Genomic DNA, 15,818 nt, shown 5'->3' with positions numbered 1-15,818 from the left:
TGCTAGATATTTCATTATACTGGGTTGGTTTTCACCAATGAAGCCTGCTATATAGTAACACTATAAAGGCCATCATTGTAAATACGAATTTGTTCTTAATTGACTTGCCTAGTTATATAAAGGTTAAATAAAAAAGTATATACATCTATATATATTTTTACATTAAAACAGACTGAGGGGAATGAGGGGAAACTGATATCAACATAAAGTACAGCCTCTCATATTTACAAACAAAATAAAGTTGTAATTTACATTTGTCTTCAAATGTTTTGTTATTCACCTTTGTTGTATACATGAAAAAAGTATCTTTATTTTGGCATTCTGTGTATCAATACACAGAATACTGGCAGAATGTCATTGAATCCCTCAAATGATCAGTATAGTATAGAAAGTGTGCACCATGCTACTGATCAGTATTGAATGCATATCCCATGTTAATGACTTTTGGGAGAAGGAGTTCGCTCCATGTTTGCATCCATAATTCAAGACGGACTGGTGTCTCTGGTGTACTGTGTGAATTGCCAGACCTAAATGAATCAAAAGTTGGACCACTGGGATACACACTGCCTGGATTCCTTGAAATTGAATATGTAATTTCAGCCCCTCTCATTAAAATTAAATATAGAATAAGTGGCCTGATGCAATGCCTCAATAATTGCATTGTATTTTTCATATGATGCATTCTTAATGTAACCCCCAATACTGCATCCCCCTCTTGCAGGGTTCTAGATACTAGCTAGCTACAAGATGGGCTCAATCCAATCCTTCTCAGAGAGAAGATACTGATGAAAACAGGGATGGGTTATGACAATAACTGTGGTTCTGCAAACATTAAAAAAGTTTGTGAATTTTAAACATACTTCTGTGTGAGGGGAGTGCTGAAGGTGCTGTAGGCTGTTGTTTATGGCTTGTCTACTGCCAAATTTTGCTTCCCTTGAAAGATATGGGACATTTATTACATATAAACAGACTTGTGTTATATCTGGTTTACATATGTTCCCCAGACCTGAACATTTTAATTTGATAAAATTTGACGGGATAATGGATAAACGTCATAGATACACCACATGACCAAAAGTCTGTGAGTGTTGCAACCGAGGCCTACCACTTTGCGGCTGAGCCGTTGTTGCTTCTAGACATTTCCACTTCACAATAACAGCACTTGCAGTTGACCGGGGCAGCTCCAGAAGGGCAGGAATATACTGAATTCTTCAGTAAGGCCTTTCTACTGCAAATGTTTGTCTATGGCGATTGCATGGTTGTGTGCTCAATTTTATACACCTGTCAACAACGGGTGTGGCTGAAATAGCCAAATCCACTAATTTGAAGGGCTGTCCAGATACTTTTGAATATATAGTGTAAGTTATTCAGTACATGTAGCATAATTTTCTTTACTCATGCAAGGTGGCACTGAAAAATAACAGGGGCATTTTAAATATGAATGTATTGGGACAATTTACAAAATCTAACCTCTCTAACCTGGCAGCCTATCAGAAGATTAGAAGCGTGGCTTTCAGATGCTTATTTTTGTACACCCGTGAGAGTAAATGTCATGCCTGTTCATGTGTTCTGTTGTATTTCCAGGTTAAGGTTAAGCTTGCACATGATTTATTGAAATGATTGATCATCTTTTTTTAGCTTTTTGTTTTACCTGAATGAACATTGAACCTGTAACGACTTAAGAATAAACAAATAAAATAATATTTTACATACACTGAGTGTACAAAACATTAAGGACACCTGCTCTTTCCATGACATAGGCTGACCTGGTGAATCCAGGTGAAAGCTATGATCCCTTATTGATGTCACTTGCTGAATCCACTTCAATCAGTGTAGATGAAGGGGAGGAGACATGTTAAAAAAAGATTTTTAAGCCTTGAGACAATTGATACATGGATTGTGTATGTGTGCCATTCAGAGAGTGAATGGGCAAGACAAAAGATTTAAGTGCCTTTGAACGGGATATGGTAATAGGTGCCAGGTGCTCCGGTTTGTGTCAAGAACTGCAATGCTTCTGGGATTTTGACGCTCAACAGTTTCCTGTGTGTATCAAGAATGGTCCACCACCCGAAGGCCATCCAGCCAACTTGACACAACTGTGGGAAGCTTTGGAGTCAACATGGGCCAGCATCCCTGTGGAACGCTTTAGACACCATGTCCGTGACCCGACGAAATGAGGATGTTTTGAGGGCAAAAGGGGGATTGCAACTCAATGTTATGGAAGGTTTTCTTACTGTTTTGTACAGTCAGTGTATTTGCATGTGATACTAAAGAGCTAAGTCACATTCTATTGTCCAGATAGTCACCATTTCGTCACCAATGCTTGGCTGCATTGCTATGCCACTTCTGACACCAGTTTAATGGAATGGTGACCATCTGAACAATGAAATGTTATTTGTCTCTTTAGAATCACATGCACTTATGTAATCCTTTATCAAGGCCTCAAAACCGGCTTAATCTTTAATGTCAATGCAACAGAACAACAGAACAGATGAACAGGCATGATATTTATTCTCACAGGTGGCCAAAAACAACTATCTGAAAGCCATTTCTCCAATCTTCTGATAGGCTGCCGCCGCTACAATATTATAAATGTTACTCTTACACAGAGCAGCAAGCTAGCTAAAAGCTAGGCTAGTTTGAAGATTATGTAGCTAGCGAGCGACCTAAGCCAACACCTAATAATTATCATCATAATATTACAATCATTATCATCCCAATAAACTTTTCAGAATCAAAACAGAGGCTACAGTCATATAATATAATTGGCTTGACAGCAGCCAATGTTGTATTATTCAACATTGCTATTGAAATAGTACTCATATAGGAATGGGTAATTGTTTACAAGTCGCTAGCTATCCCATAAAGCCATTACAGAAAACCACATATTTTCATCTTGTTTTGAGTCTGGTAGCGCAACAAATTCAACAGCGAAATAAATGAATATTGCTCCGCACGCACCAGCAAAAAGGTTCCTCCAGGAACTATTTGTTACATTGGAACATTAAAGGTACCTCATAGAGCCCCTCAGCTAATCAAATGTGCAAATATGAACCCATTGACTGCAATGGTTCCTTGAGGAACTCAAGAATTCCTTGAGGATCTGCAGGGCTCCTCGAGTCATCTCTAATTCTAAGAGTGTATTTGGTTGAATTTTAAATCTAACTCTCGTGAAAGTTCGAATTGGTATGACTCATCCTTTCACTTAATCCATATTTGTATACACCCACCAGCTGTCAAAGGAGTAAATTACCACTCAATCTGACGGAAGAGCTCAAAAGAATCCCATTTGGAATTCATACTCTGAATACTTGATGCTTAGACTTGTTTAAACCCCTAAAACAACTGCTGGTTTACATGCTAGGCTTACCATGAGTTATTCAATATATCATAACTTATTAAATATATAAGTTATTCATCAAGTTGTGTACATTAAATGCTCAGCTACATTAGATATGATTACCCTCAGTCTGGCAACCCTTCACCATCCCCTGTACAACACACTCGGGGCATGTCTGTCATCAGTAGAATAGCTAGTCCCTGCTCTCAAGATGCATCCCCATCAATCTGGCTGAATCAGGTTAGGGTGACATCCCTCCTCCTGTGTGCTGACAGAAGGCATCAGTAGAAAATAGCAGCACCCCTGTTTCTGATGGCTGTAATAAGCAGCACTGATCATGAGGCTGCTGGAGAGGAACTAGCCTGGCTGGCCATGCTGCGCAGTTCTTGGTCTGCGTCCGCAATGTCATCCTATTTTCTTTTATAGTGCAAGAAAAGTAGTGCACTATAAAGGTTGCCATTTTGGAACACAGCCTTGGTCGGTTCATTCTGCTGGTAAGTGCTTGGGCGGCAGGGTAGCCTAGTGGTTAGAGTGTTGGGCAAGTAACCAAAAGGTTGCAAGTTTGAATCCCTGAGCTGACAAGGTACAAATCTGTCGTTCTGCCCCTGAACAAGGAAGTTAACCAGCTGTTCCTAGGCTGTCATTGAAAATAAGAATTTGTTCTTAACTGACTTGCCTAGTTAAATAAAGTAATCACAGGCCAATTAGGGAGACAGGTCTCTGTGGCAGTATGCTTACAGGGTTTATGGGATAGTGGAAACACAATACTTGCCTCATGCCAGGAGGAGCTCAGTGTGTCATTATATCACTCTTTTTTTTAACAATACCATTGTTTAATTATACTTCCATTGCAGGTGACTGTCTCTGCTTAGATGGCTACATGAAGGACCCTGTCCACAAGCATCTTTGTATTCGTAACGAGTGGGGTCCAAATCAAGGGTAAGTGACAATAATGGTCCTGCCTGCTATATAATATATCAACATGCCGACTCTTAGTTAAAAATCTTTGTGTCAAACAGCAGAACTGTGAAAACTATAGCTGGGCCTAACATGAGATGTGGAGTACTAGCAGATGGAAGTTTTAAATCCTTCCCAGAATTCCAGAATGCTACCCACTTTTATTACCCATACACAGCACTTGAAAATAATCTGCCTGCTGCATCTGATATGTTCATGTTTTTTTTCACTATACATCTGAATTTTGTCACACATTTCTCTTCCTCCCTATCTCCCTCCCCAAGTGATTTCTCTCTCACGTGCAGTCAATCTTTGACAGGGAAAGCCTACAGGGGTAACTTAAATGTTTAATGACTGGCCTCTCTCGTGTGAGGCCGTTATCAGGTTTTAGCTGCCCCTTTGCCTATTGTAACAGCTTACTCAGAGGCAGCATCTCCTTGTCACATTTTCTCTCACACTGTAGCAGATTCAAGTCCCCAAGCTGCCTGTGTCTATTAATCTCCATCATTCTTCCCCTTTCCTCTCCCAGCTTGGGTAAATAGACACGAGACTAAGTCACATTCCATCTCAGGCGACTGAGGAACACATTTTTCTATCAGTGTGTTTACCCGCAGCATCTGTCATAGTGCTACTTTTGATCTGTCAAATTTTTGGGGATTGGTTGAAATGTTGTCAGGAGATGCAGTGCTGAAAAGATTCCGAACTTGTTTACTATTTGAGCAGGATAGATAAATAAATAGTTTTGGGAAAACTGAAGACAAAGAAATCAAATCAAATCGATTTATATTGGTCACATACACATGGTTATTGTGAGTGTAGCGAAATGCTTGTGCTTCTAGTTCCGACAGTGCAGCAATATCTAACAAGTCATCTAACAATTCCACAACAACTACCTTATACACACAAATCAAAGTAAAGGAATGGAATAAGAATATGTACATATAAATATATGGATGAGCAATGACAGAGCGGCATAGGCAAGATGCAATAGATGGTATAAAAGACAGTATACAGTGGGGCAAAAAAGTATTTAGTCAGCCACCAATTGTGCAAGTTCTCCCACTTAAAAAGATGAGAGAGGCCTGTAATTTTCATCATAGGTACACGTCAACTATGACAGACAAAATGAGAAAAGAAAATCCAGAAAATCACATTGTAGGATTTTTAATGAATTTATTTGCAAATTATGGTGGAAAATAAGTATTTGGTCACCTACAAACAAGCAAGATTTCTGGCTCTCACAGACCTGTAACTTCTTCTTTAAGAGGCTCCTCTGTCCTCCACTCGTTACCTGTATTAATGGCACCTGTTTGAACTTGTTATCAGTATAAAAGACACCTGTCCACAACCTCAAACAGTCACACTCCAAACTCCACTATGTTCAAGACCAAAGAGCTGTCAAAGGACACCAGAAACAAAATTGTAGACCTGCACCAGGCTGGGAAGACTGAATCTGCAATAGGTAAGCAGCTTGGTTTGAAAAAATCCACTGTGGGAGCAATTATTAAGAAATGGAAGACATACAATACCACTGATAATCTCCCTCGATCTGGGGCTCCACGCAAGATCTCACCCCGTGGGGTCAAAATGAACACAAGAACCGTGAGCAAAAATCCCAGAACCACACGGGGGGACCTAGTGAATGACCTGCAGAGAGCTGGGACCAAAGTAACAAAGCCTACCATCAGTAGCACACGACGCCGCCAGGGACTCAAGTCCTGCAGTGCCAGACGTGTCCTCCTGCTTAAGCCAGTACATGTCCAGGCCCGTCTGAAGTTTGCTAGAGAGCATTTGGATGATCCAGAAGAGGATTGGGAGAATGTCATATGGTCAGATGAAACCAAAATATAACTTTTTGGTAAAAACTCAACTCGTCGTGTTTGGAGGACAAAGAATGCTGAGTTGCATCCAAAGAACACCATACCTACTGTGAAGCATGGGGGTGGAAACATCATGCTTTGGGGCTGTTTTTCTGCAAAGGGACCAGGACGACTGATCCGTGTAAAGGAAAGAATGAATGGGGCCATGTATCATGAGATTTTGAGTGAAAACCTCCTTCCATCAGCAAGGGCATTGAAGATGAAACGTGGCTGGGTCTTTCAGCATGACAATGATCCCAAACACACCGCCCGGGCAACGAAGGAGTGGCTTCGTAAGAAGCATTTCAAGGTCCTGGAGTGGCCTAGCCAGTCTCCAGATCTCAACCCCATAGAAAATCTTTGGAGGGAGTTGAAAGTCTGTGTTGCCCAGCGACAGCCCCAAAACATCACTGCTCTAGAGGAGATCTGCATGGAGGAATGGGCCAAAATACCAACCTTGAAGACTTACAGAAAACGTTTGACCTGTGTCATTCCCAACAAAGGGTATATAACAAAGTATTGAGATAAACTTTTGTTATTGACCAAATACTTATTTTCCACCATAATTTGCAAATAAATTCATTAAAAATCCTACAATGTGATTTTCTGGATTTTTTTTCTCATTTTGTCTGTCATAGTTGAAGTGTACCTATGATGAAAATTACAGGCCTCTCTCATCTTTTTAAGTGGAAGAACTTGCGCAATTGGTGGCTGACTAAATACTTTTTTGCCCCACTGTATACATATGAGAGGAGTAATGCAAGATATGTAAACATTATTAGAGTAGCATTATTAAAGTGACTAGTGATCCATTTGTTAAAGCGGCCAATGATTTCAAGTCTGTATGTAGGCAGCAGCCTCACTGTGCTAGTGATGGCTGTTTAACAGCCTGATGGCCTTGAGATAGAAGCTATTTTTCAGTCTCTCGGTCCCAGCTTTGATGCACCTGTACTGACTTCACCTTCTGGATGGTAGCGGGGTGAACAGGCAGTGGCTTGGGTTGTGTATTGTGTATTGCAGTGTAATGTATTGTGTTTACTCATTGTTACACTGTAGTAAAACATGTTTCTTTCTTCAATCAGTCATTTCATTCTTGTCTCAGAAACCAGGTTACTGGTTTTGACTGAATGTAAGTCTAATTCTCTCCTCTCTTATTTGTCACCAGACCTTGGCCTTACACTATTTTCCAGCGTGGTTTTGATCTGGTGATGGGAGAACAACCATCTGATCGCATTTTCAGGTAAGAACTCACTGTACACACCTATTAACCTGAACACATTTCTATGGGCAACACTTTTTGAAACAGCATGAAATTCTGTTTCAAATGGGGTTTTTTCTGAGATTTTATATGATATTGACCCATTGGAATGTTTTCTTTACAATAGGAAAACGTTTTATCATAATAGCATGACAGATTGTCACATTTAAAGATGGCATAGAAAGGAGTGAGAGCTGTAGATTTTAAACTAGTAAGAAAATACTGTCTCACTATTCTCTCCAAACAACTTTTCAATGTTTTGAAATCTACTAAACACTAAAAAGCTCCAATCTTGAAGCTGAGTTCATAGTTGAAGCTGAGTCATGTTGTTGAGCTGTTTTAATGGAATGAAGGAAAGCTAGCATCATTGAATTGTATCACTCTTTACAGCATGAAAATCACAACAAATCAGCATTTCACTTTTTACCATTTGAGATCTACTGGGGGTATGTTTACCAAGAGAATCATCTTTCATCGAGGGATTTAATTTATTTCCAAACATTCCCTGAACTGTAATACAATTAATTATGTTTTATGTGTAAGGCATAAAATAGATTTTAAGAGTTTAGCTACATGCACACACAGCTCTGAAATAAGAGTTTCAGTTTAGTTCTCATTCTAATTTGACTGATATTGCTTTGGTGTACATACATTTGAGCCTTGTATTAAAAATGTGTACTCAATTTGAAATAAAATCTTTCTGTTCTTGTACTGATTTTGTATGACCAGTGAAATGATTGAGAACGTGCTTTTTGTAGAAAACATGCAACCTCATGTTACCACAGAATAAAGTTATATCACACAATGTTCTTGGTCAACAGAAAGCGAGCATTTGCATTCTATGATATTCACCATCACAGTTGTTTTCAAATGGATACTGAGAAAGACTGGGGAGGTATATGTTGGCATACAGTATATGCCTCCTGTTTTGTATAAGACATTTTTCTTCAAAAGCCAATGAAACAAGAACAATACTGATTACGCTGCTTACCACTGCTCTCAACAAAGAACATAGTGTCAGTCCCAAATGGCAACATATTCGCTATAGGACACTGCTTGTGACCAGGGTCCATAGGGAATAGGGTGCCATTTGGGACATAGATTATATTTTCACATGGATGATTTAGTCACTCTCATGTTTTTAAGCACTGTCTTTGTTAGTCATTGAGAGCAGCCATCATACAAACATCTCTATGAGGCTCTTTGATACATTTGTTTCCTCTTTGGAATGTTAATCTGCAGGGGGCCTGTCGCAATATTCTGTCCAGCGTCAGGTTTAAAGTAACTTTGTGCTCAAGCATTTCACACCAACATCCATCAAAATTATAATGTCTCAGGCTCCTCTTTGAACCCCTATCAGACAATTATATTCAAATCGTGCACACGTAATGAACGTTTTTTGTGGCTGCCCATTTGCCATTTGCCAGTCACCCATCCGTGTATTACAATTCAACAAAACTGTATTGCACTCATAAATATAATACAAAATTACAATGTTTTGTTGTTTGCTGAGCTTGGGGATAATATGAATCAGGAGCAGCATGTTAATAAAAAAAATCAGATCCCGTACGTATTAGTTAGCCAACAATATCTGATAACATGGTGATCCGTAATCGTGTGTCCCTTAGACAAAGAAGAGTCTAGCATCTAGATAACAAACTTGTTAGAGTTCAATTAGTTGAAGCCATTTGCAAGCTGTCACAGTGCTAGGGCATGGCTTGGACAGAAACCAGATTAAGTACCGGAAGAAAATAAGTATTGCTATCACTTAGAACACCTGCCCTGAATGGGTGGAGGGGGTTCACCTTCAAAGGCTGCTTTCTCTTCTTATTCCTTCCTGTGCACACCAACTCCTGTGACGAGTGTTCCATTGCTACTGTTCCATAAGCTTCTGTTGCTGAAGAGATTTCTTGTTGATAGCCTTCAGTTTCTGATTGGCATCATCTTATACCACAATGTATATACATATCTCCTGGAAAACCATACAACCCACCTCTGGATAAGGAGAGAGACTTATGGGGCTGGTAGCAATGACTTCCAGGGAAATAATAGGAGAAAAATACAGTTTTAGTAGACTTGCCTAGCTGCCCATTATCACTTGGAAGAATCCAGTGCATGATATTAAATGGTAGGACTGAGGGTGTTTGATTCATATAACACTTGGAAAAAGGGGAGGTAATTGGAGTGAGATAATTAATGCTCTCTTTTACAGCACTTTAATCATTCCCTTCTTAAAGTGGCTAGTAGTCTATGCAGTGCTTGTGATCGGGTGCCCTTTTCTTATGCTAAGTTAGCATTTTATTAGATGCAAATTGAACAATGTGAGATGCAAAAAACGTTAAGTCTGCAAAAATGGTCGTTAACCATTTTAATCAACAAGTCCTTTTTTTGTGCTAGAATGATGCATAATATATAAGAAATTATACTACTACATTTGGTGTCAAATAGAAGAACGCCCTGTTTGAGAAATACTTTTTGCTGAATTTGCTGGTGTCTATCGACTCATGAACAGTTTCACGTTGAGATTCATTTTGACGCCTTTCTAAAGTAAGTTCAAGGGTTTATCAATAATCCTTCTGGAATGCTTGGACTTCAATTGCTCTCCAGAATTGAATTGTTTTATTGTATCTGGTCTGGTCTTCTGTGTTGTGAGACTTTTAATTGACTAATGCCTTGCTCTTATTAGGCTTGATATAGATTTTTATTAGGATCCCCATTATCCGACACCAATGGCGACAGCTAGTCCTGCTGGGGTCAGACACATAACGAAAAAGACACTACAGACAAAGTACTTGACAAGTTACATACATTTAAACACATGAACATGTAACGTGGGTGTGTGTGCATCTATCAATTACACAGTACATACACACAAAAAGCAAGTCACTTGGCTTGAATGTTGTTGTATGTGTTGCTGTGCAATGTTCTGTAAGCTAATCATTTCTAATTAAAGTGAGTTGTAGGTTTGTATGTGCTGTATCTATGTTCACCAACAGACATAACATAATGATAATATACTGATAATGATAACATGATAACATTCCAGGCCCGACGGCAACGAGAGATGAGGCGTTGAGCGGATGGATCCGCCACTTCAACCTCCTGATCTGGAAACAGAGGAGGCTGGTATCCGTACAACACCTGGAATGGTGACAGGCCGGTGGAGGAACATTGGAGAGTGTTGTGTGCGTACTCCACCCAGGAAAGATGCTGTCTCCAAGTGGTGGGGGTTGGCGGACACAGCACCGTAAGGCGGTCTCCAGATCCATGTTCACCCGCTCCGTTTGATCATTGGACTGAGGGTGATATCCCGAGGACAAACTGGCTGATGACTCCAGAAAAGTACAGAACACCCTCAAGAATCTGGAGGCAGACTGGGGGCTCCGGTCAGAGATGATGTCCAGAGGAAGTCCATGAAGGTGGAAAACAGGCTGAATGACTAGCTGAGCAGTCTCACGGGCAGATGGAAGCTTAGGCAGCGGAATGAAATGTGCCGCCTTGGAAAAGCGGTCCACAATGGCAAGGATGACAGTGTGGTCCTCTAAAGATGGAAGACCCGTAATAAAATCCATAGAGGGATGAGACCAGGGTTAAGAAGGTGTTGGCTGCTGCTGACGAGGCTGCTGACGAGGAGTCTTGTTCTGAGTGCACGTCGGACCGGCAGCCACGAAGCTTTCTGCCTCCGCCGAAGGCCACCAAAAACCCCTCCTCAGAAACTGTAGCGTTCGCTGCCCTCCCGGATGAGAGGTGAGATGCAACGAGTGAGCCCACTGAAGTGCCTTGGAGCGTTCTCCAAGAGGAACAAAAAGTCTGTTAGAAGGACAGCCGTCAGGAACTGCCTCCCTACCTTGCGCCTCCCTCACTACAGTCTCTATACCACAGGACACCGGCACGAGAATGAGCGTCCTGGGGATGATGGATCCAAGAGGCTGATCCTCACTGGAGCTAGGGAACTGGCGAGAAAGGGCATCCGGCTTCACATTCTTAGACCCCGGACGGTAAGATAACGTGAATCTGAACCGAGTGAAGAAAAGAGCCCAACAAGCCTATCGGGGACTGAGGCGTTTAGCCTCCTGGATTTAGGCCAGGTTCTTATGGTCAGTCCAAACCGTAAAGAGATCCGATCCGATCCCTCCAACCAGTGGCACCACTCCTCCAAAGCGAGTTTGACCGCAAGAAGTTCCCGATTGCCGACATCATAGTTCCTCTCCACTGGAGTGAGACGCCTGGAGAAGAAGGCACAGGGGTGAAGCTTTTGGTCTTCAGCCGAGCGCTGAGGCAGAACCTCACCCACGCCAATGTCAGAGGCATCCACCTCTACCACAAAGGGAAGAGAAGGATCCACATGAACTAGAATGGGTGCAGAAGAAAACCAATGTTTCAGGTCCTGGAACGCCTTCTCAGCAGCATGGGTCCAGCTTACATGCCCAGCTGAGCCCTTGGTGAGCACTGTCAATGGCACAGCCACAGAACTAAAGTCTCTCACAAATCTCCGGTAGAAATGAGCAAAGCCCCCAAAAATGTGGACTTGCTTGACTGTGCTGGGCCGCGTCCAGTTGACCACCGCTTCTACCTTTTGGGAGTCCATCCGTACACAGCCCTGAGACACAATGTACCCTAGGAAGGAGATCTGAAGAACGTGAAACTCACACTTCTCGGCCTTCACAAAAAAAGTAGTGAGAGAGGAGTCTGAAGAACCTGGCGAACATGTTGGATGTGTTCAACCATGGACCTGAAGAAGATGAGGATGTCATCCAGGTACACAAACACGAACTGGTGAAGGAAGTCACGCAGCACATCATTAACCAGGGCCTGGAAAATGGCTGGAGCATTTGTAAGTCCAAATGGCATGACACGGTACTCATAATGTCCATTTGGGGTGTTGAACGCTATCTTCCACCCGTCTCCCTGTCTGATGCACACCAGATTGTATGCGTTCCCTAAATCAAATTTTGAGAAAACCGTAGCTCCCTGGAGTTTCTCAAAGGCTGACGACAACAGAGGAAGAGGGTAACGGTTCTTGATGGTAATGTTACTTAAACCCCGTTAATCGATACAGGGACGTAATCCCCCATCCATCTTTCCAACAAAGAAAAAACCTGCTCCTGCAGGTGAAGTGGATGGCCGAATAAAACCAGTCACCAGCGCCTCCTTAATATAACTGTTCATGGCTGCAGTCTCTGGACCTGAGAGAGAATACTCCTCTCGGAAGAGTGGTGCCGGGCAGGAGGCCGATGGCACAATCGTAGGACCTGTGAGAAGCAGTTCGCTGGCCCTTTGTTTGCTGAAGACCTGACCCAGATCCCGGTAATCCCAAGAGCCAGGGGAAGCTCAGGAGACTCCACCAAATGTAACTGGATAAACTCCACATGATAATCCAGAACTCATAACTGAATAGGCATGGTGAGTTGCTTCACCTTCCTAGACCCTAGGGGTTGACCATCCAGCGCAGTGACCGACAACGGAATGTCTAGCTTAGTGAGGGGCAGCCCTTTTTGGCGAGCTATTGTGCGATCCAGAAAACAGCCGGTAGCCCCAGAATCTATGAAAGCAAGAGTGTCCAAATGCCCATTGTCCCAGCGCAGGTTGGTCAGAAGCAAGGAGCGTACCGTGTCGGCAGCTGGAGACTGACTCGCCAGTATTCTCCCGTCTACTGACGAGTCATCCCATTTCCTGTCAGCTCGGGCCAGGAAGCACAGAAATTCCAGACTGTTCACTGTAAAGGCAATGTTGCTCCCTCAATGAGACCCGAAACACTGGAGACCACTCGGAACCTCTCCGTCCTCTCACGACGACGTCGGTTGTCAATCCGGATGGCCAGAACGATAAGCTCATCCAGAGTGTCAGAGTTGTCCCGGGAAGCCAGTTAATCCTTGAGAACCTTGCTGAGTCCGTTCAGAAAGGCTGAGTGAAGTGCCTCTGTATTCCAACTGCTCTCAGCGGCGAGCATCTGAAAGTCAATGGCGTAATCCGCTACGCTCCGGCTGCCCTGCCGAAGCACAATGAGTCTTTGAGCAGCGTTCCTGCCTCTGATGGGGTGATCAAAAAACCTTCCTCATATCCTGGGTGAAGCTTTGCCAATTAAAAGAAATGTCTGATTGCTGCTCCCATATGGCCGTGGCCCAGGCCAGAGCCCGTCCTGAGAGCATGGAGATGACGTATGCCACTCTGGAATGCTCGGTGTGAAACGTTGATGCTTGCAGCTCGAAGGCCAGCTTTGGAGCAGGAACCCACGACACCTCCCAGGATGCCCCACATAGCGCTCCGGTGCAGGAAGATGAGGCTCCCGAAGGGAGGAAGACGCTGAGCTGGTAGAAAGTGGAGGATTAGGAACAGCCACAGGTGCAGCAGCTGTTGCTCCCATCTGTCCTGTCTGCAGAGCGGACACAAGAGTTCTTAAATCATCCAACAATGTCTGCAGCCGCACCTCATGGAGGCCAATCCCAGTTCCATGGTGGGTGAGTGCCGACCGTAAATGGTGTAGTTCAGCATGTTCCTCGGACGACTGAGAAGTCTCTGCTGGGTCCATTGTTGGCTTAGGTATACTGTTACTGATCAGGGTAACCTGGAAACCAGAAAACAAGGTAAGGGTGCCCTCCAGCGGTAACCTAAGGAAACAACAATCAAATTAAACAGAAACTGTGATAGAATTCAGTCAATTGAAATAAATTCATGAGGCCCTAATCTATGGATTTCACATGACTGGGCAGGGCATTGTCCCATGGCATTGTCCCACCCACTTGGGTGCCAGGCCCACCCGCTGGGGAGCCAGGCACAGCCAAACAGATTACGTTTTTCCCCACAAAAGGACTTTATTACAGACAGAAATACTCCTCAGTTTCATCAGCTGTCTGGATGGCTGGTCTCAGATGATCCCGCAGCTGAAGTAGCCGGATGTGGAGGTCCTGGACTGTCGTGGTTACATGTGGTCTGTGGTTGTGAAGCTGGTTGGACATACTGCCAAATTCTCTAAAACGATATTGAAGACGGCTTGTGGTAGAGAAATAAGCATGAAATTCTTTGGCAACAGCTCTGGTGGACATTCCTGCAGTCAGCATTCCAATTGCACAGTCCCTCACAACTTGAGACATCTGTGGCATTGTGTTGTGTGACAAAACTGCACATATTAGAGGGGCTTTTATTGTCCCCAGCACAAGGTGCAGCTATGTAATGATCATGCTGTTTAATAAGCTTCTTGATATGCCGCACCTGTCATGTGGATGGATTATCTTGGCAAAGGAGAAATGCTCACTAACAGGGGTGTAAACAGATTTGTGCACAAAATCTGAGATAAATAATATTTTTGGGTGTATTGATAATTTCTGGGATCTTTTATTTCAGCTCATGAAACATGGGACCAACACTTTACTTTACATATTTTTGTTCTCTGTAGTTTGAGAACTATTGGTTGAATGCTATGAACCATTGCCAGAGATAGATTTCTAAAACTATTGAACTGTGAGAAAAAAACATCATGTGCTACTCCTGAGTCCAATCAGCCTTTAGTTTAAGTGAGTGTAAAAGGCCTTTGAAGACAACTGAGGATATGCTTGTGATTATCCAGAGAAAGACAGACAAACAAATGGTCAAAGGCATCAAAGTCTCCAAGGCTATATGGGCAACAGGCCATGGGTTTTATTGTATTTCTCTGTAGGAAATTAAAACAACCACTGATGTTCTCCACACTGATCTTCTGAGTTACTACTCAACAAGGCACCAGAAGACCTGGAATTCAGCTTATTTCAGACAAACAAGCATTAGCAAAGCAGTAGTAAACCCAGCTTTTTTGAAATACTAAATTAAGTGGACAAAGTAGACAATGTTCTTTGTACTTTGTTTCCAATGATGTTGTTCCATTAGTACCATAATGTGTCAAAATCGGTGTATTTGTCCTCCTCAGGTTCACATACACATTGGGGGAAGGGATGTGGTTACCATTAAGTAAAAGCTTTGTTATTCCACCTGCTGAGCTGGCAATCAACCCTTCAGCCAAGTGCAAGACTGATATGACTGTCATGGAGGATGCTGTGGATGTGAGGTAAGAGATTCAACTTTTCCATGTTTCATGAGGTACGTTTTACAAGGAGTGATATTAGCTATAAACAAAGTAATATCTTGAGGCTACATAGGCCAACAGTATTTTCATTCCATCATAATCACCATTGAATATCCTCCATATCAAAGCATTTTGTATTCCCTATACATTGTTCTGGAATATTTTACACTCGTTATAAGGTTGATGTCAGACATTGCAAGTGTTTCATTGATCATGATTCAAAGAGTAAAGAAACACTAAAGTTGAGCAAAAAATCAATAAGAGAGCAGCAAAAACAAAACTCATTTGGCAATGTAATACCGTAAAAGTGTAGTTGAATTGAATTGTTAAATGGTTCATAACCTCTCA

General features: G+C 42.4%; 1 protein-coding gene across 9 annotated transcripts in view; it reads left to right on the top strand.

The window, feature by feature from the left end:
- astn1 (astrotactin 1) overlaps positions 1-15,818 on the top strand; it is a 266,863-nt gene that overhangs the window by 76,537 nt on the left and 174,508 nt on the right. For all 9 annotated transcript variants that reach the window (XM_029725719.1, XM_029725716.1, XM_029725713.1 and 6 more), the window contains 3 exons: positions 4,195-4,279; positions 7,322-7,396; positions 15,315-15,452. In XM_029725719.1, coding sequence (XP_029581579.1) covers positions 4,195-4,279; positions 7,322-7,396; positions 15,315-15,452 — 298 coding nt within the window. The remainder of the gene's footprint in view (positions 1-4,194; positions 4,280-7,321; positions 7,397-15,314; positions 15,453-15,818) is intronic.

This window comes from Salmo trutta, chromosome 31, assembly GCF_901001165.1.
Source record: "Salmo trutta chromosome 31, fSalTru1.1, whole genome shotgun sequence".
NCBI classification, from domain to species: domain Eukaryota; kingdom Metazoa; phylum Chordata; class Actinopteri; order Salmoniformes; family Salmonidae; genus Salmo; species Salmo trutta.
Note: the sequence above shows the minus strand (reverse complement) of the source record. Positions and strands in the feature narration are given on the sequence as shown.